Raw genomic sequence first — 24,406 nt, forward strand, 5'->3', positions numbered from 1 at the left:
CTGTCGGTGTTATATTGACAGTTCCATGTCAATGCTGAAACTAATCTAGGATAATTGTGTTGGAAAATGAATTGCTTTTGACACATGGTGAAAATCATGACTGTCCAAGATTTAAAAGCTTTGGTAAAAAAAAAAAATCAAAAAAATCAATGTACGCATTTTCTGTACCTTGAGGTATTCCTCTGAGACGTGAACATAAAATGACTCTCGTTTTGTCACAAACGACTGGTAAATAGAAAGATAGGCATAACAGACTTGTGCAGACCATACACACAACACAGACAGACCGACCGACATCCAGGCACAGACACAAGTTTCAAGTTTCAAGTTTTATTGATACTTAAAACCCTTATTTGATGACCTAGTCTGTGGCAAAAACAGAAGAAAAAAAGTTTTATCACAGATCTGCATTACAATTCGTAAATTCATCAACTACAAACTATGAACGGTAATTATGCAACCTTTATACACACACACACACACACACACACACACACACACACACACACACACACACGCACGCACGCACACACACACACACACACACACACACACACACACGCACGCACGCACGCACGCACGCACGCACGCACACACACACACACACACACACACGCACGCACTCACACACTCTCTCTCTCTCTCTCTCTCTCTCACACACACACACACACACACACACACACACACACACACACAACTCCAAACTGTCGCAACCTTCGTTAAGTGGAAACCAAACTGTGTCATTACCGGTCTCCGTCGCGATATAACCTTCGTGGTTGAAAACGACATTAAACACCAAATAAATAAATAAAATAAATTACCGGTCTGACAGTTGGTGCCCTGGTATCCAGGCGGACAGATACAGGAGTAGCGGTCACTCGTGTCCGAAGCGTCATGCACGCAGGTACCGCCGTTCTGACACGGTGACTGGTCAGCCCAGCAAGGGCTCGCAACTAGGGGAGGAGAGAGACAACTTTGACATTGTAGTACCAAGACATATAGGCTCGCAACTAGGGGAGGAGAGAGACAACTTTTACATTGTAGTACCAAGACATATAGGCTCGCAACTAGGGGAGGAGAGAGACAACTTTTACATTGTAGTACCAAGACATATAGGCTCGCAACTAGGGGAGGAGAGAGACAACTTTTACATTGTAGTACCAAGACATATAGGCTCGCAACTAGGGGAGGAGAGAGAGAACTTTTACATTGTAGTACCAAGACATATAGGCTCGCAACTAGGGGAGGAGAGAGACAACTTTTACATTGTAGTACCAAGACATATAGGCTCGCAACTAGGGGAGGAGAGAGAGAACTTTTACATTGTAGTACCAAGACATATAGGCTCGCAACTAGGGGAGGAGAGAGAGAACTTTTACATTGTAGTACCAAGACATATAGGCTCGCAACTAGGGGAGGAGAGAGAGAACTTTTACATTGTAGTACCAAGACATATAGGCTCGCAACTAGGGGAGGAGAGAGAGAACTTTTACATTGTAGTACCAAGACATATAGGCTCGCAACTAGGGGAGGAGAGAGACAACTTTTACATTGTAGTACCAAGACATATAGGCTCGCAACTAGGGGAGGAGAGAGAGAACTTTTACATTGTAGTACCAAGACATATAGGCTCGCAACTAGGGGAGGAGAGAGAGAACTTTTACATTGTAGTACCAAGACATATAGGCTCGCAACTAGGGGAGGAGAGAGAGACAACTTTTACATTGTAGTACCAAGACATATAGGCTCGCAACTAGGGGAGGAGAGAGACAACTTTTACATTGTAGTACCAAGACATATAGGCTCGCAACTAGGGGAGGAGAGAGACAACTTTTACATTGTAGTACCAAGACATATAGGCTCGCAACTAGGGGAGGAGAGAGACAACTTTTACATTGTAGTACCAAGACATATAGGCTCGCAACTAGGGGAGGAGAGAGAGAACTTTTGCATTGTAGTACCAAGACATATAGGCTCGCAACTAGGGGAGGAGAGAGACAACTTTTACATTGTAGTACCAAGACATATAGGCTCGCAACTAGGGGAGGAGAGAGACAACTTTTACATTGTAGTACCAAGACATATAGGCTCGCAACTAGGGGAGGAGAGAGACAACTTTTACATTGTAGTACCAAGACATATAGGCTCGCAACTAGGGGAGGAGAGAGACAACTTTTACATTGTAGTACCAAGACATATATAGGCTCGCAACTAGGGGAGGAGAGAGACAACTTTTACATTGTAGTACCAAGACATATAGGCTCGCAACTAGGGGAGGAGAGAGACAACTTTTACATTGTAGTACCAAGACATATAGGCTCGCAACTAGGGGAGGAGAGAGACAACTTTTACATTGTAGTACCAAGACATATATAGGCTCGCAACTAGGGGAGGAGAGAGACAACTTTTACATTGTAGTACCAAGACATATAGGCTCGCAACTAGGGGAGGAGAGAGACAACTTTTACATTGTAGTACCAAGACATATAGGCTCGCAACTAGGGGAGGAGAGAGACAACTTTTACATTGTAGTACCAAGACATATAGGCTCGCAACTAGGGGAGGAGAGAGACAACTTTTACATTGTAGTACCAAGACATATAGGCTCGCAACTAGGGGAGGAGAGAGACAACTTTTACATTGTAGTACCAAGACATATAGGCTCGCAACTAGGGGAGGAGAGAGACAACTTTTACATTGTAGTACCAAGACATATAGGCTCGCAACTAGGGGAGGAGAGAGAGAACTTTTACATTGTAGTACCAAGTGACTGGTCAGCCCAGCAAGGGCTCGCAACTAGGGGAGGAGAGAGACAACTTTGACATTGTAGTACCAAGACATATAGGCAGGGATGAAGGCAATAAGACAGGCGTAAGCACAAAAGACGAAAGGATCTCGCAGACAGACAGACAGACAGATACTGAAACACACACACACACACACACACAAACACACACGCACACGCACACACACACACACACACACACACACACACACACACACACACACAGTCCGGCAGACGGACAGGCAGATAGACAGAGACATTTTGATAATCATCGGTCCACGCTATCGCTCAGGTCTCTCTGACAGGATGAATAATTCCTACGTGCATTAAAGGGAAATCTATCAAAACAAGAATACAGAGTTATCTCCCATATGTATTTCGCTAATGTTTTTGATAACAGACGAAAAACGAACGTGATTGTAGAATGGCCGACTTCGACAGTGATCTCCGTTCTGTTTTTCACAGTTATGATATAGACATCGCTCTAAGGTCAAAACAAGTCGACATTTTGAGACTGCTGTGGGAAGGAGACCGTGATATTGTTGCATCACTCCCAACTGGTTACGGAAAAAGTCGTCCGCTCCGTAGCCATTTTGTTATGATCACGTGACAAAGTCAATTATCAAGTGACACTTTTGCCATATTTAGAGTTGTTTGCGCAGTAAATACATCCGCGAAAGATAGCTCGCTTGAAAGTGTCTTACATAACAATTCCTTTCTAAATGTAAAGATTACACAACACCATGAAAAATCATTATCAACGATCGCGAATCTGCTTATATCAATAACACATTACGAAAAGCTCTAAATATGTAAACAATCGATTTCCTCTCCAGAGAAGGAAAACAAAGGCATCCTGTCAGGGATAAATGAGACCCGAAGGGAAGTAACTCATTTTGACCTGAGTTCAGGATGAGACAGAGAGGTATACGCAGGGTGTTGGAATTCTGGGTTCTGGAAGCTGCCATTCCCATGTACCGGTAGAAGTACCTTGTTATCTCCAGGAGAGACCCAACATAATATACCTTTCAAATGCTATATGTCAACAGCCCTCAAAAGCCCGCCTGGTTATCGCTTGTACCCCTGTCTCATTTTGGAAGCCCCTCCCTCGCAATGATCCTTAATTTAGCTGGAAGTGGACTTCGCGAGGACTACGTCAAGACTTGTTACTGAAAACTCTGTGCTAAAGCTTCGTGCGTTCAGCTTCACGAGGTATACTTCGCGAGGACTACGTCAAGACTTGTTACTGAAAACTCTGTGCTAAAGCTTCGTGCGTTCAGCTTCACGAGGTATACTTCGCGAGGACTACGTCAAGACTTGTTACTGAAAACTCTGTGCTAAAGCTTCGTGCGTTCAGCTTCACGAGGTATACTTCGCGAGGACTACGTCAAGACTTGTTACTGAAAACTCTGTGCTAAAGCTTCGTGCGTTCAGCTTCACGAGGTATACTTCGCGAGGACTACGTCAAGACTTGTTACTGAAAACTCTGTGCTAAAGCTTCGTGCGTTCAGCTTCACGAGGTATACTTCGCGAGGACTACGTCAAGACTTGTTACTGAAAACTCTGTGCTAAAGCTTCGTGCGTTCAGCTTCACGAGGTATACTTCGCGAGGACTACGTCAAGACTTGTTACTGAAAACTCTGTGCTAAAGCTTCGTGCGTTCAGCTTCACGAGGTATACTTCGCGAGGACTACGTCAAGACTTGTTACTGAAAACTCTGTGCTAAAGCTTCGTGCGTTCAGCTTCACGAGGTATACTTCGCGAGGACTACGTCAAGACTTGTTACTGAAAACTCAGTGCTAAAGCTTCGTGCGTTCAGCTTCACGAGGTATACTTCGCGCAGTCGACTTCGCTGAGTTAAGGACAGGCTTGACACTCGGTCCAGGCCTGGTCTCTGCTTACCTCAATCAATCAATCAATCAATGACGCTTATATCGCGCATATTCCGTGGGTACAGTTCTAGGCGCTCTGCAGTGATGCCGTGTGAGATGAAATTTTATACGGCCAGTAATTGCAGCCATTTCGGCGCATATATACCTTTCACGGCCTATTATTCCAAGTCACACGGGTATAGGTAGACAATTATTAACTGTGCCTAAGCAATTTTGCCAGGAAAGACCCTTTTGTCAATCGTGGGATCTTTAACGTGCACACCCAATGTAGTGTACACGGGGGGGGGGGGGGGGGGGGGGAGTTCGGACACCGAAGAGAGTCTGCACACAAAGTTGACTCTGAAATAAATTTCCGCCGAACCTGGGATCGAACTCACGCTGACAGCGGCCAACTGAATACAAATCCAGCGCGCTACCAACTGAGCTATATCCCCGCCCATATTACCTGCACAGGTGTTGCAGCTCACCGGACAGGTGTGGTGCATGTACCCGGGGTTGACGTCGCATTCCGAGGTGCTAGTTCCATTCGCCCAGTAGGGGCAGTGAAAACTCTTGTCAACGCATTCTAGTTTAGAAACAAGAAAATTGGTTGATTAAAATCTACATGGCCGAAGCAATGTTTTCATAAAAGAAGCGGTAGTGTACGGGCACATGTTGTATTTGGGTTACATGTGTTGCAGAGTGTTTGAAAATACGTAGACATAAAAACATGCAAAGAAGAGTGATAAGTCCCTGTTGTGACTATCGTCAAGTGGATACACTTGATTACTTATGTATCACACTAGTTTTACTGCTACAGCAGTCCCTCTCATGAACGGACACCCTAGGACCAGTACAAACCTGACCGTACATTGCAGGTGGCCTGTCACGGGAGAGGCCCTCCCCCATCACACACATGACTCAGACACACTGACGGACTGAGTGAGTCTTTGCTACTGGTGAACGAGCTCTACTTGTACAAAAACAATAAGGTCAAACTACTACAACGTATAACTGAAAGGGAAAAAAACTGTCCTGTAAAAATGACGTTAAATGAACGGTGTCAGAAAAAGAGAGATACAAGAAATCCTCAAATTCCTGAGGATACAGGCACCCCATGAAAGCAGCCACGAACACACACTTTGCAAAAATATGAATTGAAAACCTACATGTCGTACTTTCTTTTTTTCTGGCTTTATTGAATGCTTCAGGCAGTGACTTTTCCCTGTCCAGTTTCCTCTTTCGTCTCTTTTACCCCTCTCTTACCCACTCCCTCCCCCCCACCTTCCCCCTTCCCGGCCACTCCCTTTACCCAGCCCGGACAGCACACACTTCTAATGATCTGCAAGGCAGAGTACACATTTTCCAAAGTAGAAAGACTACTCCTCTTCAATTATATTCAGAGATCTTCCAGCTGTCTCCACCATAAGCCAAGTGGTCGAGTTACCCCACTTCTGACCCGAATCCCCCCCTCCTGCTGGGTACACGTGCACTCAAGTTGACACAAGACTGACACCTCTGCTTTGACCTGCGTGCCAGGAGTCGGATGAGAGAGAGAGAGAGAGAGAGAGAGAGAGGGGGGAGAGAGACACACACACACACACACACACATAGACAGACACACATGGAAAGACAGAGGCGGAGAGACTCAGAGGGAGACACAGACAAAGACATACATACACAGAGAGAGACAGAGAAAGAGACAGACAGAAACAGACAGACAGACAGGCAGATAGACTGAGAGTGACTGGAGACGGAGAAACAGATAAATGAACACCGGGTGAGAGAAAATGACTCGAGAGAGAGAGAGAGAGAGAGAGAGCGCAGTGAGATCTGGAGAGAGAGAAAAAGATTGAGAGAGAGACAGATACACACACAGACACGAAGGCAGAGCGAGGGAGAGACGGAGAGAGTTGCACGGAGTGTACGTGACAGACAGTGTGTGTTGCTATAAACAGACAGACGAGGTGCAGCTCATTTCCGAAAAGTGCAAATGGGACAACAGTGACATGATACTGTTTGAATTCCAAAAAAGCGCAGCTCATTTCCGGAACAGCACTATATTCGTCCTATGTTTTGAACCGTCAATCGAGTAAATCAAGCAAGCAAAAAATAAAGAAAAGTTTAAATTTGAATGACATGACATTTGTCTCTAATCTAAATAAAAGAAAAAATGCTCCAGTTTTGGTTTCAAATAGTTGCCTCCACGTGTGTGTGTTTGTGTGTGTGTGTGTGTGTGTGTGTGTGTGTGTGTGTGTGTGTGTGTGTGTGTGTGTGTGTGTGTGTGTGTGTGTGTGTGTGTGTGTGTGTGTGTGTGTGTGTGTGTGTGTGTGTGTGTGTGTGTGTGTGTGTGTGTGTGTGTGTGTGTGTGTGTGTGTGCGTGTGTACGCGCGCACGTCTGCACGTATGTGATCAGTACAATAGTCATTCAAGCATAACATCTCCCCTTCTTTGTACGAGGAGAAGAAAGTCACTGTACAAAACCGACATTCATACTTGACACACAATGACATAACCACACACAATGACATAACCACACACAATGACATAACCACACACAATGACATAATAACACATAATGACATAACAGCACACAATGAATACGAATACGAATACGAATACGAATACTTTATTATCTCATACAGAGAAATTTCAGTGTGGTGCACATTAAAAGACAAAACAAATAATAAGACAACAGATAAAAATACCACACGAAGCATACTACACTCGCGCACGCATATGTACACTAACAGGAATAGTAACATGATTCCAAATAGGTTAAAAGTTTAACGCTAAAAACTATCATTATCACAGGACTAGATATGTCATTGAACAATATTTATCACAGGACTAGTCATTCGAGGGTTATCACACTCATTCATCACAGAAATCAGTGCATATGTTCACCGGCACACATACTAGTTTTAATTAACTTAGGTAACTTATGACATAACCACACACAATGACATAACCACACACACTGACAACCACACACAATGACATAACCACACACAATGACATAACCACACACAATGACATAACCACACACAATGACATAACCACACACAATGACATAACCACACACAATGACATAACCACACACAATGACATAACCACACACAATGACATATCGACACACAATGACATAACCACACACAATGACATAACCACACACAATGACATAACCACACACAATGACATAACCACACACAATGACATAACAACACACCATGACGTAACCACACACAATGACATGACCTCACACAATGACATAACCACACACACTGACATAACAACACACAATGACATAACCACACACAATTACATATAAACACACACAATGACATAACAGCACACAATGACATAACCACACACAATGACATACCAACACACAGTGACATAACCACACACAATGACATAACAACACACCATGACGTAACCACACACAATGGCATAACCACACACAATGACATAACCACACACAATGACATAACCACACACAATGACATAACCACACACAATGACATAACCACACACAATGACATAACAGCACACAATGACATAACCACACACAATGACATAACCACACACAATGACATAACAGCACACAATGACATAACCACACACAATGACACAAAACCACATACTGCCGCACGTGCCGCAGCTGACGGGACAGTTGAACCTCATCCAGGCCGGGTTGACGTCACACTCTGAGGGCTGCCACTGCTTCGCCCACACCGGGCAGTGCTCGCTGCCGTCCACGCACGCTGCCTCTGCACGGGGAAAGGGAGGCACATGTTTCACCACATTTTCACCGCACATAATTATATACCTTGACAGTAAAGTCCAGTGGCTATCGGGGCTGAGATACACGAAACGAAAGTGGGTGCCACCCTGACAGTGAGGTCCAGTGGCTATCGGGGCTGAGATACACGAAACGAAAGTGGGTGCCACCCTGACAGGTGAGAACAAACAGCGGAGTCTGATTCGTTAAAAACACAACAAATCTCATTTTCAGGTAATGCTACACAGCGGCTGGCTCCCACCCGGTTGGACATTTTCAGCCAATGCTACACAGCGGCTGGCTCCCACCCGGTTGGACAATTTCAGCCAATGCTACACAGCGGCTGCCTCCCACCCGGTTGGACAATTTCAGCCAATGCTACACAGCGGCTGGCTCCCACCCGGTTGGACAATTTCAGCCAATGCTACACAGCTGCTGGCTCCCACCCGGTTGGACATTTTGGTGCACCTCGGCCCAGACAACACATTTCTGGGCAACATGTTCATTACAATCAGGCATCTTGATCTTCTTTCATTCTTTCTAGGGATCATTGAGCCTTCTATCTATACTCGGAGGCAAAAGAAACGCAAATAAAGGATGCGTTAATTAAACCTTTATGGACTTGAAATAAAAAGAAAATAATGATACTAGCATGTTGTGCACGTGTTGTTTTAGCGGTCTTATCTTGTCAGAACCGTGTTTGCCGTTATCTGGGTCACATGTGAGGTCTTGTTGACGGGGATCCCAAACCGTCATGGGGACCACTTTCAGCACTTGCACAATGTGGAAAAGCAGCTTTTCGTGTTCAGAGTGTTCAGGCAAGCTGTACCATACTCACAAAACTGTTACAACATTCATTTCTGCGACACAGGCGCGATGCCGAGACTATCACCAGATCAGCGCCAACAGGCGATCGGGAGACTTGATGCCAGACAATCAGTTCAGCAAGTTGCTAGGGCATTTGGAGTAAATGTCACCACGGTTTATCGCCTGCAGCAACGTTTTCATGTCAATAACAGTCCCGGAGACTTACCAGGACGTGGCAGACCCCGGGTAACAACAGCCGACTACCCAAAGTCGGGTGACATTCGTAGATGTGAGACCGAGGCATAACAGAAAGGTCCAGTGGCTTTCCGACTCCCCACGTTTGGGCAACAACATTTTGACCACACGTTCACCTTAACAGAAAGGTCCAGTGGCTGTCCGACTCCCCACGTTTATGCCTCGGTCTCACATCTACGAATGTCACCCGACTTTAGGTAGTCGGCTGGAAGTCGGAAGAGGTCGGAGAGTTCGTGAGAATTAGCAATTTTGTTTTTGAAAAGTCGGTTAGTTCGGAAGGCCCTTCAGACTGTTTTGAAATTTTCAAAACAGTCGGAAGAGCCTCCCGACTCAGACGAATAGAAATTTGTCGGGTGGTTGTCGTAAGCGTGTCGGTTTAGTCGTAAGGCGATTCTGATTAGTCGTAACGGTAGTCGGAAGACTCGTAAGGGTGGTCGGATTTGTCGGTAGCATAGTTTCGTTCGGATTAGTCGTAAGGGCAGTCTGATTTGTCGTTAGGACAGTCGTTAGCTAGTCGGTTTAGTCGTTACACTGGTCGTGAGAGTCGGCTATTGTTCGGAAGTTTTTCAGCCGGGCCTGTCGTAACTGCAGTCGGAATTGTCGTTACTGCAGTCGGAAGTGTCTGGACACATGTCGGATTTGTCGGCCCTAAAGTCGGGTGGTTGTCGTCTGCTTGTCGGCTACATGGTCGGATAAGTCGTAAGGACAGGTCGGGACTGGTGAAATTTGGAGCCGAATTTGCATCCGACACTTCCCACCTAGCCGACTTATCCCCGACACTTCCGAAAAATCGTATATGTGAGACCGAGGCATAAGGCAACAACATTTTCACCTATTCACCTTGACAGAAAGCTCCAGAGAAACCGCCCTGACACTGGCACGTGAAGCCCCATGTAGCGTCAGTGGGGTCCATCGCACACTCCCCGCCGTTGTAACACGGGCTGGTGGCGCTGTCACATCTTGCAGCTGTAGGGTGAAACAAACTCTGCATTGGAGAGATCTGTAATTGTGTGTGTTCGAAGCGAACCAAACATGGAGGTAATGTAATGGGGTGAGTATGAAAAAAAAGCATAACAAAGTGACGTATTAGTGTCTGCACAACGTTGACAATTCTAACAGAGACAGAGACAGGCAGCTAGACAGACAGTCAGGCACAAAGACACAGACAAACATAGACACACACAGAGACAGACAGACACACACCAACACAGACAGACAGGCTGACACACACAGAGACATACAGTCATACAGTCAGACAGACAGACACACACACACAGACACACACACAGACACACACAGACAGACAGACAGACAGACAGACACACAGACACACACACAGACACACACAGACAGACAGACAGACAGACACACAGACACACACACACACATACACACAGACACACACACACACACACATATGTTCACACAGGACATGTGACTCACTTTGACACCTTGTGTCCAGATAGCCAGATGAGCAGGTACACCTGACACCGGTCACTCGCGCCGGGTCATGGACACACGTGCCCCCGTTCAGACAGTAGTCAGTGCATTTGTCGGCTGAAATGAAACACAAGTCGCGTAAGGCGAAATTACTACATTTAGTCAAGCTGTGGAATTCACAGAATGAATCTGAACGCACTGCATTTTTTCACAATGACCGTAGTCCGCCGCTTGTGCAAAACGGAGTGAAACTGACGAGCCTGTTTAGCGCGGTAGTGGTTTCGCTGTGCTGCATAACACGCTTTTCTGTGCCTCTCTTCGTTTTAACTTTCTGAGCGTGTTTTTAATCAAAACATATCATATCTATATGTTTTTGGAATCAGGAACCGACAAGGAATAAGATGAAATTGTTTTTAAATCGATTTGGGAAATTTAATTTTGATCATAATTTCTATATTTTTAATTTTCAGAGATTGTTTTTAATCCAAATATAACATATTTATATGTTTTTGGAATCAGGAAATGATGTAGAATAAGATGAACGTAAATTTGGATCGTTTTATATAAAAAATAAAATGTATTACAATTTTAAGATTTTTAATGACCAAAGTCATTAATTAATTTTTAAACCACCAAGCCGAAATGCAATATCGAAGTCCGGCCTTTGTCGAAGATTGCTTTACAAAAATGTCAATCAATTTGATTGAAAAACGAGGGTGTGACAGTGCCGCCTCAACTTTTACAAAAGGCCGAATATGACGTCATGAAAGACATTTATCGAAAAAATGAAAAAAAGCTTCTGGGGATATCATACCCAGGAACTCTCATGTAAAATTTCAAAAAGATCGGACAAGTAGTTTACTCTGAATAGCTCTACACTTACACACAGACACAGACACACAGACACAGACACACACACACACAGACACACACAGACACACACACAGACACACACACACACACACACACCACGACTCTCGTCTCAATTCCCCCCTCTATGTAAAAAGCAATAATTATTCCAATTATACATATTCTGACCGAATTGATTTATCAATGGATTGGTTTGCTGAATGCATGGATGACTGATTGACTGAAGAGCTTGACTAATTGATTACATAAATGATTGCTTGATTGCTTGATTGATTAATTGATTGACTTATAGAGTATTCTGAATCCCAGCGAACGGTTTGGCTAACTATTAGACTTCCGGTCATTGGCTGGTTGAATTCAAACTGAAAGAAATAAGTTATTCTAAAAACGTTAAGTTTACGTGTATCCCAATCACTAAATTCTAATAAGTATACTCACACTTCCAGATGTTTTCCTACCGATGTGAACGAGTTTCCAGTACAGACTTACTACCCATTCATTTTCTAATTTGCTTACTTGTGACTTACTTTGACATATGGTTCCTCCATAGCCAGCGGGGCAGGCACAGGCAAACTCCCCGCTGCCAGGCGAGGTGCACGTGCCACCGTTTTGACAGGGCTGGGCGTCACACGGCTCGCTTCCACCTGATCACCCGTCAACATGCATGTATACACACTCGCAAACACAGGGACATAGACAAACGCGCACAGGTGCTCGACGTAAGTAGTGCACAACAACTACGACAACAGCAATTGTCATCAGCGTCATCATTGTAGTCGTCGTCATCATCATCATCATCATCATCATCATCATCATCATCATCGTCATCGTCATCGTCGTCATCGTCGTCGTCGTCGTCATCGTCGTCGTCATCATTATCATCATCATCATCATCATCATCATAGTCGTCGTCGTCATCGTCATCGTCGTCGCCGTCATCGTCATCGTCGTCGACGCCGTCATCGTCATCGTCGACGCCGTCATCATCATCATCATCATCATCATCATCATCATCATCATCATCATCATCATCATCATCATCATCATCATCATCATCATCATCATCATCATCATCATCATCATCACCACCACCTCCCCCCCCCCCCCTCCCTTTCATTGAAATCCGAAATCCGTTTACCATTACAGTCGGCGCGACACTTGCAGTAGTTGGTAGAGCCCGCCACGTCCACACAGCCCTGGGTGCAGGTTGCTGACATAGACAGCTCCTGGGTGGCGGTGCCCGTGTTGCCGTCACACAGGTAGCCCTCGCACGTGCTGTTCGTGCTGTCCACTATGACCTTGGCCTGGTTGGGCCACACCACACGAGTCTTCAAAACTACCTCGTATAGAGTGGCGTATTTGTCAATGATGACAACGAATTACGTCATACTCCCATTATAAGACATCCCATGCGACTTTCACGGGTACAGAAAATGAAGATGGAACACAGATCGGAATGAGCAGCTCATCAAAAACCATGTAAAAAGCACTTAAAACAAGAACCAGGACCCGAACAAACATTTGTGATCATAGGATAACACAGAATAGCTTAATAACCGCAATTCGCATTCAACCATTTCAGCATGCTACATAATGTACAAACAAAGTGTGCAACTGTCCCAGCAAAATAATGACACTGTGCTGACCATGTGAGACGGTGCGCCGAACTGTTCACACGGGATTGAGTGTGCCTTTAACACACCAAACACATGACAACAACTGACCTGACCATGTGAGACGGGAAGGAGTGTGCCTTTAACAGACCAAACACATGACAACAACTGACCTGACCATGTGAGACGGGAAGGAGTGTGCCTTTAACAGACCAAACACATGACAACAACTGACCTGACCATGTGAGACGGGAAGGAGTGTGCCTTTAACAGACCAAACACATGACAACAACTGACCTGACCATGTGAGACGGGAAGGAGTGTGCATTTAACACACCAAACACAAGACAACAACTGACCTGACCATGTGAGACGGGAAGGAGTGTGTCTTTAACAGACCAAACACAAGACAACAACTGACCTGACCATGTGAGACGGGAAGGAGTATGCATTTAACAGACCAAACACAAGACAACAACTGACCTGACCATGTGAGACGGGAAGAAGTGTGTCTTTAACACACCAAACACATGACAACAACTGACCTGACCATGTGAGACGGGAAGGAGTGTGCCTTTAACAGACCAAACACATGACAACAACTGACCTGACCATGTGAGACGGGAAGGAGTGTGCCTTTAACAGACCAAACACATGACAACAACTGACCTGACCATGTGAGACGGGAAGGAGTGTGCCTTTAACAGACCAAACACATGACAACAACTGACCTGACCATGTGAGACGGGAAGGAGTGTGCATTTAACAGACCAAACACAAGACAACAACTGACCTGACCATGTGAGACGGGAAGAAGTGTGTCTTTAACACACCAAACACAAGACAACAACTGACCTGACCATGTGAGACGGGAAGGAGTGTGCATTTAACACACCAAACACAAGACAACAACTGACCTGACCATGTGAGACGGGAAGAAGTGTGTCTTTAACACACCAAACACATGACAACAACTGACCTGACCATGTGAGACGGGAAGAAGTGTGTCTTTAACACACCAAACACAAGACAACAACTGACCTGACCATGTGAGACGGGAAGAAGTGTGTCTTTAACACACCAAACACAAGACAACAACTGACCTGACCATGTGAGACGGGAAGGAGTGTGTCTTTAACAGACCAAACACAAGACAACAACTGACCTGACCATGTGAGACGGGAAGGAGTGTGCATTTAACACACCAAACAAAATGATAACACTGACCTGACCATGTGAGACGGGAAGGAGTGTGCATTTAACAGACCAAACAAAATGATAACACTGACCTGACCAGGGCCCATGTAGAAGGTGCCGGTGGTGTGTGTCACGACACAGGAGGAGGAGCCGGGGGGAGCACCGGTGTAGGGAGGGGGAGTCCCGAACGGGTCGGAGCGTGCCAGTATGGAAGGCAGGAGGAGTACCATTGTCTTCAGCATCGTCAGTTTGACAGTCATTGTGAAATCTGCAAGGTAAGGTAAGGTGAGATGAGGTGAGGTGAGGTGAGAAGGTAAGGTGAGGTGAGGTGAGGTGAGGTTAGGTTAGGTTAGGTAAGGTGAGGTGAGGTGAAAATGAGATGAGATGAGGTAAGGCGAGGTAAGGTAAGGTAAGGTAAGGTGAGGTGAGGTGAGGTGAGGTAAGGTGAGGCGAGGTAAGGTGAGGCGAGGTAAGGTAAGGTAAGGTAAGGTAAGGCGAGGTAAGACGAGGTAAGGTAAGGTAAGGTAAGGTAAGGTGAGGTGAGGTGAGGTGAGGTGAGGTAAGGTGAGGTGAGGTGAGGTGAGGCGAGGTAAAGTGAGGTAAGGTGAGGTGAGGTGAGGTGAGGTGAGGTGAGGTGAGGTGAGGTGAGGTGAGGTGAGGTGAGGTGAGGTGAGGTGAGGTGAGGTGAGGTGAGGTGAGGTGAGGGGAGGGGAGGTAAGATAAGGTAAGGTGTGGTAAGGTAAGGTGTGGTAAGGTAAGGTAATGTAAGGTTGGGTCATATAGTCCTCTAGGTTTCTGTCTACGCATATTGATTTCTTTCTTCAAAACCAGCAGTTTCCCCAAGTGAAGAGTATCTTAACTTGTTGTGTGGTCACAATTAAATGTCTGTATCGCATATACATGCCACCCTGTATTTCTTTAATAAAATCTTGTTTAAACCAGGTGAGTATGTCTGAAAGAAAAGGACACGGCATTGCAAACCACCCTTGTTGCATTCAAAGCTCACAGCTAGTTCAAATCACAGCTAGTTCAAATCACAGCTAGTTCAATTCACAGCTAGTTCAAATCACAGCTAGTTCAAATCACAGCTAGTTCAAATCACAGCTAGTTCAAATCACAGCTAGTTCAAATCACAGCTAGTTCAAATCACAGCTAGTTCAAATCACGTTTTCAGTTTTGGTTCTTAAACGTCAACCTATAGGCTATATAAGCATGACGACACCTGCGTCGTGGTAATAGTGTTTGGGTCGCACCAAGTGAGGACAAGAAACCATGCACTTTTCTTTCGACCTGGAGGGGGCTATAAAACGCACAGATGCGTTTGATCTGTCAAGAACTGTTGCATTAAGGTAACATATATCACACATAATTATGAGGCATTTTCGTACTACTTGTTGCCGCATGTACAGTGTCATGTGTAAAAGGCCTTCTTTTATGAACTGCTGCAGTGATATCAAATGTCGCACATGTAAGGGCTACTGTTGTCATTATTTGCGGTCGTGATATAAAAAGACGTCATTACTCGCTGAACCTGGCCACGCCTCTAAAAAAAATCGATCTTGACATCCACCTCGTGAAAAAAACATTATACGAGCTGCGTCAGTCACCCAAAGACGTTTCAAGATCAGAACTGTGTTGTCCGGATCTGCGGTTGCCGACAATACGTAGCATTTCCAAGGATTTTTAAAAAAAAATTTACTTGGTGGTCATCAAACTTTTGCCACTTGCGATGCATCGTTCATCGTTAAAAAGATATGGTAGTGATTGACACAAATGGAATTGGCTAATATTGGCTAATATTGGCCTGCGATACGTTCAGCGTGTGTTGCAAGAAGTGTGGGCAGATGTTTGGATGACACGCCAATAATCATAGAAAAGAGGGTTGGGTAATTAAATTGGGTATTTAACCGGTTAATTACAATATCAGAACGAATTTGTAAGTGGTGAAAGGCTGTGCTTTGTGTGTTTTTATGATGATGTGTGTTTCTATTTGACTTATTGTAACATGTCTTTCCGTATAGCTTACAATAGCGAATTATCATGACGTTTTTCTAGGCTAAAACGAGATCAGTTTTTCCTTATACACATATTTTCTTAATCAACCGGTCGATTTTAACAACAACAACACAAATGACCAAAGGCAGAGCAGAGTCCACGCAACCTCATCTTAACTTATCTTATAATTATTATATTATCTTATCTAAATTACCTATGTTATCTTATTTGTACAAAATGATTATCTCATCCAATCTTATATCGTCTGATCTAAATCGCCTCATGATATGTCTTATCTGTACAAAACGAGTATATCATCTTCACTTATGTTATATCATCTTATCGAAATTAGCTTACATCTTATATTTACGAAAAGGTGATCTAGTCTTTAATAAGAGGATACCATCTTATCTAAAGTAGCTTATGCCATGTTATCTTTACAAAATGATTATCTCATCTAAGCGTATCTATGTTCTTATCTAAAATATGTTATCTTATCTGTACAGAATTGTCCCCCTCACCTGCTTGTGCTCGTAGTCTTCCGTCTCGCGCGGCTGCCTGTTGCTAAATAACTGGCTCACAGTCACGCCAGTCACGCTTTCAACTTGCTCTTCGTCCACGCACCTGGCTCTTAAAGGCACATTCCTTCCCGCGAGATCAGGTAGGTTCACTATCTCTGATCTAGCCGGGCTTTAATGTGGGATAAAACCACCTCACACCCCCACTTGGTTACATACCAAAGACGAACAGCGTGTGTGCTTCCTGTTGGATTTTTTTTTTAATGAAATAATCATTTGGGTTAATTCCATGGAAAGGCCTGACTACGTTCTGTGTAAAGATGGAATTTTCTATGAATTAATTTCATCAAAAGCCACTAATAGCTTTTATGAAATTAATTCATAAGAAAATCCCACTCTACGTAGAGAGCAAACAGCCACTTGATATGTGACAAAGTTGATGTCTGTTCTTACCCCACATAAAAGCCCGGCTAGATGGTAAAAGAGGTGCCACCAAAGGAGCCCTCCTTCCCATAAAAAAAACTTACCGTGAATTTTGAGAAGACATCCTTGAACATCAGCCCCTTAATTTCAGTGCAGATTTGGGAAGTTTTGCTGAATTCATTTGATTTCATTGCCTGTGTCAATGTGCAAAATCAAATCAACAAAATCTATGTGTGTGTGTGTGTGTGTGTGTGTGTGTGTGTGTGTGTGTGTGTGTCTGTGTGTATGTGTGTGTGTGTCGCGGACAGTTGTGTGTAATTAAGGTTCCTTGGTTGAGTGTGTGTATCAGGTACCTTTGTCAATGTTAGAAAGACCGTAGTTGAGCGTAGCTGAGTTATCCCACGCATTGCACGGGATGCACGCATTGCACGGGACGTTACGGTAGGCTGCGCGCTATTGTAGAGTTCACCCGGGACCTTGTAGCTGACAGCTAAAATTCATAGGCAGACTTTATTCTGTCTCGGCCGAGATAAGATGTGTCGAACAGCTTCGAAATTTGCGTTATGAATTGTCGCTTGTGTTCGAGTTTTATTTCCCAGTAGTAACGTAATTCTACTGGGTGACTTTGTGAAAGTCGGTTGCGTATATAACGTATGTACGCGATGTTATTCATAGGCCTGTGTGAGGTAAGCCATATTTCTTGTTCTAAATTTGGATAAAGACTTTTGTCAGTTTGCTGAAGGTGAGTTGGCGGCCGATGGCAGGGGACAGGGAACCTACTATTAACAGCTATTGTGTTTTCAGCGTAGCAATAGGGCCCGATATTTAGACGAGACAAGTATAATGCCGACGAGTCGAAGACGAGTCGCATTATACTTGTTCGAGTCTAAATATCGGACCCTATTGCTACGATGAAAACACAATAGCGTTTATATAGCTATTCTGACATTAAATTCTGTGTTAAAATCATGTTTTTGTCAGCAACAAGGACCAGAATGGTCCATGTCGTTGATTGCAGACGACGGTTCCCTTTCTGCATGAAGCCACGGAAATAACCGAACATTGAAAAACCCACGGACATGTATTACGGAGAAAACTCAAGATAACCGGATGCTTAGCATTACGTCAATATCTTAGGAATCATATGACGTTATGACGTATCATGCTTGCCTACGTAGATTGTATGTTCGAAAGTCTGACTTCTGTTGGGAATTCGCGTGGTGAAGACTGCGGTAAATCTGTAGATGATATTAAGAGAACAAGGATTGTCTCAGAAGAAACGACGAAATGTTTCAGACCGGTAACTTCATTTCAACATTGCACTACACAATGGACGTTCTATGTGACAGGAGAGTTTGCTGATTTTGTGTTAAACATTGGTGATTGGAGAGATCGTCTGCAAAAATCAGAGATAGGTCGCTTCAGATTGCAGCTTCTGGAAATTTGCAAGGTTTGCTGCCAGTTAAAGAACTGGATTTTACACGTAATGTATGTCATGTACAGTAAGCAACAACAAAAACACACACAAAGCAAATGGCATCGTCTGTCGACTAGCCACAGACACAAGCCTGGCGAGGTATGCGTGTACTTTATACACGTGGAAGAAACCGGAACCATGCGTCTTTGTTATTGCCGATATCGTTTGGATATCGGCAAAAATGGCCAACTTTCGTAGCGTTATGCTTTGATGATCGGAAAAAGGATGTGTGAGACCATCCAATCACAGCCCCCGAATCCCCCCACGTGTCCATCAGAATAGCTATATAGTTACCGGTTGTACTGTTTTGTCTCGTCTTTGTGTTTTTGTAAATAGTTCATCATCCTGTTTAAAGTTTCATTAGCATAGTAAATTGTGTTGTAGTGAAAAGTAACAGTTGTGAATTATTGTGAGTTTAATCATTTGGTTGTTTATTGGGGAAGGGAACCAAGGTTAGTGTCATTGTGCTTCCTCCTCATCCATAAGATGATTTCTATTGGAGGAGGAAGTCACGTGTCTTGGGTTTTGGGTGTGATTACTGACCTTGGCCTTCTAGGCCTCCATTGTCTTCTGTCAAGGACGGAACTGACCTGATGTGCGGACATCAACTTCACCCTGCTGTTGACTGAGCAGCAACTCCTGATCGTCGTCGTCGCTGCAGCATCCACTGGCAGCTACACAGCGTGACGGCACTCTACCCCCTTCGCATCCGTGCGTGAGTGCGTGCGTGTGTATGTATGTATACATGTGTGCGTGCTCACGCGGGCGCGTGTATGCGTGTGCACGTGGAAACTTGAGCAATAACGTCCTTTGATATAGCAAACCCCAAGCGCGAATTGTGGAAGGTAGGCAATAAATCCCCGGAACGGTAACAATACCGTCTTGATAAGACAGGGGTTGATTGAAACAGTAAACTACCGTTGCTGACCTGATCATGCACTCACAACATCGTTTTACCAAGCGCGAAAGCTGTTACCGCAGTCTCTGATGCACAACGTGAACCTGGCGAACAGCGCCTAATTAACTGGTAATGGCCTCCACTCCATGGCTGAGAGCGGTATTGTCCGCGATAGTTATAACAGCAATCAGCGAACACGTGCTCAGCGTTCAAACTAGCACACCTATGTAGTGAGGTTTGTACCGTTCTTTCTCCCCTGCGCGAAAGCGGCGTATGGCTGCCTTAATGGCGGGGTACAAACGGTCATACACGTAGTACCGTTCTCTCTCTCTCTCTCTCTCTCTCTCTCTCTCTCTCTCTCTCTCTCTCTCTCTCTCTCTCTCTCTCTCTCTCTCTCTCTCTCTCTCTCTCTCTCTCTCAAATGTAGGTCAAGCACCTTTAAACTGAAAGACCTCCAAACGGACGGCGTGATCTGTTCACTCTAAACTATATTTCTAAGAGTGTCGCCCAAAGAACTTTTACGGACAATTTCTTGTTCATTTCATTTGTCGACCACGGACCCGTCTATGTTAAAGCATTTAGTCAACACACACACACACACACACACACACACACACACAACAGAGTTTGTGACTTTGCTGGATTGTCATTGTGCCAAAAGGTCGTACTAGAACTAATAATAATAATAATATGGGAGATGTATAGAGCGCTTTACATTCTCAAAGCGCTTTACAATGACATACATAATACATACAAAGCAAAGCAAAAGCATGTGCAGCAGCATTCAGCACACAAGTGAACAACGAAACTCAAACACTACATCAATACAATCTGCAAGCATACTAACACAGGCAAAACATTCAAACATTCAAACACCTGATTCAAAAATGCATCATGTTGAAATAAAATTAATCAAAATACTGGGTGAAGAAGTGTGTTTTAAGGTTTGATTTGAAGGAACAGAATGTTTGGCAGTGTCGGATAGAGTAAGGGAGAGAGTTCCACGCAACGGCAGCAGAGTGGGAGAGGGCTCTCTGGCCGTGCTGTTTGCGACTAAAAGAAGATAGACGGAATATTCTAGTGTCTACAGAGGAGCGGAGGGATCGTGAGGGTGTATAGAGTGTGAACAGGTCAGACAGGTAGGATGGGGCTGAGCCAGATATTATTTTGTAGCAGATACAGCAGCACTTATATTGGATTCTCAGCTCTACAGGGAGCCAATGAAGTTTCTTTAGCAAGGGGGAACAGGACTGGGACCGAGGGGCTTTGCAGACAAGCCGGGCTGCAGAATTTTGAACGCGCTGCAAAGGATGGATGACAGACTGAGGACAGCCAATGAGAACAGAATTTCCGTAGTCTAATCGAGAAAGAATGTAGGAGGAAACAAGGGTCTTGGTGGCATCTTCGGTAAGGTATGGGCGGATAGAACCTATTCTCTTAAGCTAGTGTGCCCTGAACAGTTCTAATAGATCAAATCAACCATATGCATGGATGTTTCTATTTGATGTTTTCAAAAGGTGTGACAGTTAAAAACTGAAATATTCGGCTCGGGCAAGAACTAGGTCAGTTGTTGTCGGTACTTATGTAAAGTGCAAACAGATGTATCCTTATTTATCCTACATAGGGGAAGGGCTCCTAATATAGACCGCTTTTTATATTTAGTCAAGTTTTGACTAAATATTTTAACATCGAGGGGGAATCGAAACGAGGGTCGTGGTGTATGTGCGTGCGTGTGTGTGTGTGTGTGTGTGTGTGTGTGTGTGTAGAGCGATTCAGACTAAACTACTGGACCGATCTTTATGAAATTTGACATGAGAGTTCCTGGGTATGAAATCCCCGAACGTTTTTTTCATTTTTTTTATAAATGTCTTTGATGACGTCATATCCGGCTTTTCGTGAAAGTTGAGGCGGCACTGTCACGCCCTCATTTTTCAACCAAATTGGTTGAAATTTTGGTCAAGTACTCTTCAACGAAGCCCGGGGTTCGGTATTGCATTTCAGCTTGGTGGCTTAAAAATTAATTAATGACTTTGGTCATTAAAAATCTGAAAATTGTAAAAAAAAATAAAAATTTATAAAACGATCCAAATTTACGTTTATCTTATTCTCCATCATTTGCTGATTCCAAAAACATATAAATATGTTATATTCGGATTAAAAACAAGCTCTGAAAATTAAATATATAAAAATTATTATCAAAATTTTTTTTTCGAAATCAATTTAAAAACACTTTCATCTTATTCCTTGTCGGTTCCTGATTCCAAAAATATATAGATATGATATGTTTGGATTAAAAACACGCTCAGAAAGGTAAAACGAAGAGAGGTACAGAAAAGCGTGCTATCCTTCTCAGCGCAACGAATACCCCGCTCTTCTTGTCAATTCCACGTGCACTGCCTTTGCCACGGGCGGTGGAGTGACGATGCTACGAGTATACGGTCTTGCTGCGTTGCGTTGCGTTCAGTTTCATTCTGTGAGTTCGACAGCTACTTGACTAAATATTGTATTTTCGCCTTACGCGACTTGTTTCATGCTGATAACTAGGTTGTTTTCTTGCAGAGAAGTTTCATTTTGTGTTTGGTAGTTCTTCTCTCTTGTGTGTGTGTGTGTGTGTGTGTGTGTGTGTGTGTGTGTGTGTGTGTGTGTGTGTGTGTGAGTGTGTGTGTGTGTGTGAGTGTGTGTGTGTTTGTGTGTGTGTGGGTTTGTGTGAGTGTGTGTGTATGTATGTGCGTGCACGCATGCGTGCGTTGATGCATCCGTGCGTGAGTGCGTGCGTGTGTATGTATGTACACACTAGATGAATACCCGCTTCGCCGGGAAGAAGTGCCGGGTGAACAGTTTACAAATGCACAGTCCACAGAAGCTTCGTAAAGATATTAAACTTTAACACTGCGCACATAAAACATATTTTTAACATTCTGAAAAGGACTAAAAGTACTCACGAAGATGATTGAGGTTCGTCAAACACGCCTTTTTCACCACGCAGATCCCGGTCTTCGGCAAGCAGTGGTGGGCGCGAAAAACCAAGCGCATGCGCATTGAGGCACAAAGTTAAAAATAGAGAGGAAATCCCCACCACCGACGACTGTTCGTCTGACGAAGGTTGAATCTGGATGTCATTATAGAAACAAAAATGTGCGCTCGCTAATTACCCTCGATGAATTTTTAGAACTAACACGTCACGCCACACTTTCAGAGTGACGTTTCTTTACTTTGACGTAATAGATTGCATGAGGCTTTGGAAGAGATCTAGGTTCCAAAACAAGCGTCTTCAATTTAGCTGCCTAGACTGCAAGACATTTTCAGTAAAATACACGTAAGTACAGTATGTAGGATCAACAGAATACTACATGGCTTGCTGATAAGTACCAGATTTACACTCGTTGCTTTTTCAAATAGTGAACAGCTCGCTTTCGTTCGCAGTTCAATATTTAACAACCACTCGTGTAAGTCTGGTACGACACAGCAAGCCATGTAATATTCTCTATATTGACATTGAGATTATTGTCTTGAATCCAGGTCGCCATCAATATTGAAATGACAGCTGCTGGTTTGAAATGTTAAATTTATAAAACTAATGTGTTCTTTCTTTCTTTCTTTTTTCTTTCTTTATTGATAGATTTATTTAAATATGTATCTATGTATTTATTTTGTATTTATGAATTTTTTTGTTTAGGAGTTGAAAAAAAGTTGTTTTCAATCAGTAGTAAAATTGATATTAAAAGTCCTACGGTTATTTGCCATTAAGGACTTGAGTGTTTGTCCGCTTTTTTCAATCATGTTGCCACACATGAATAAATACGTGAATACATACATTGACTGCAGGGGTGTGGTTGTGGTTACTTGTTCTGAATTGTCCAAGCCAGTACCGATCGGGAAAGAAACATCAATGATTTTCTAGTTTCTTTATACTCTGCCTGGTAGCCACAAAGGAATTAGCAATCAATCAATTAAACGGCGAAACCCATTTGGCTGCGCTTCCAAATCGTTGCTCCGAATTTGTGACACTCTCAATGCGGAGCTCTAATGCATGATTCATCTACGTCCCCGTACAAGCTGAATGAGGGTATATACATCATGTAACTTTGCTGCATACAATCGCTCTATTTTCGTGCAATTGCATGCTGATTAAAATGCGCCGCCGGTCAGAAACAAAACGGGGAAACCCTTTTCACATCATCCCATTAGAACCAATCAGCGACACACCCATTTGGGTGTAAAGGTTGTTGATGTTGTTGTTGTTGATGTTGTTGTTGTTTTTGTTGTTGTTTTGTTTTGTGTTGTTTGTGGTGTGATGGTGGTGGTGATGTTGCTGTTGTTGTGGTTGTTGTTGTTGGTTTTTTTATGGGTTTTTTGTTGGGTGTGTGTGTGTTAGGCCAAAAAAAAAAATAGGTCTGTTTACGGTAACCCGACCGACCCTAGTTTTTTCGCGCGACCCTAGACTTTTTTTGGGCATTTGGGGAAAAAAAAAAA

General features: G+C 43.8%; 1 protein-coding gene across 3 annotated transcripts; it reads right to left on the minus strand.

The window, feature by feature from the left end:
- Positions 1–314: 314 nt before the first annotated feature.
- Positions 315–23,002, minus strand: LOC138982677 (fibropellin-1-like). Of its 3 annotated transcripts, none has more exons than XM_070356001.1 (10): positions 22,876–22,994; positions 14,715–14,890; positions 12,951–13,116; positions 12,340–12,456; positions 10,946–11,059; positions 10,343–10,468; positions 8,304–8,429; positions 5,123–5,242; positions 822–953; positions 315–366 (listed from the first exon to the last, which is right to left on the minus strand). In XM_070356001.1, exons 1-10 carry the CDS (start codon positions 22,970–22,972, stop codon positions 362–364), a joined length of 1,179 nt encoding a protein of 392 aa, XP_070212102.1. In that variant the 5' UTR covers positions 22,973–22,994; the 3' UTR covers positions 315–361. The 3 variants fall into 3 exon arrangements, with proteins under 3 accessions (XP_070212102.1, XP_070212103.1, XP_070212104.1); XM_070356002.1 differs by lacking the exon at positions 22,876–22,994 and adding an exon at positions 17,139–17,259; XM_070356003.1 differs by lacking the exon at positions 5,123–5,242 and having other exon boundaries at positions 22,876–23,002.
- Positions 23,003–24,406: the final 1,404 nt, after the last annotated feature.

The sequence above is a fragment of the Littorina saxatilis genome, linkage group LG12 (assembly GCF_037325665.1).
Source record: "Littorina saxatilis isolate snail1 linkage group LG12, US_GU_Lsax_2.0, whole genome shotgun sequence".
Taxonomy (NCBI): Eukaryota; Metazoa; Mollusca; class Gastropoda; order Littorinimorpha; family Littorinidae; genus Littorina; species Littorina saxatilis.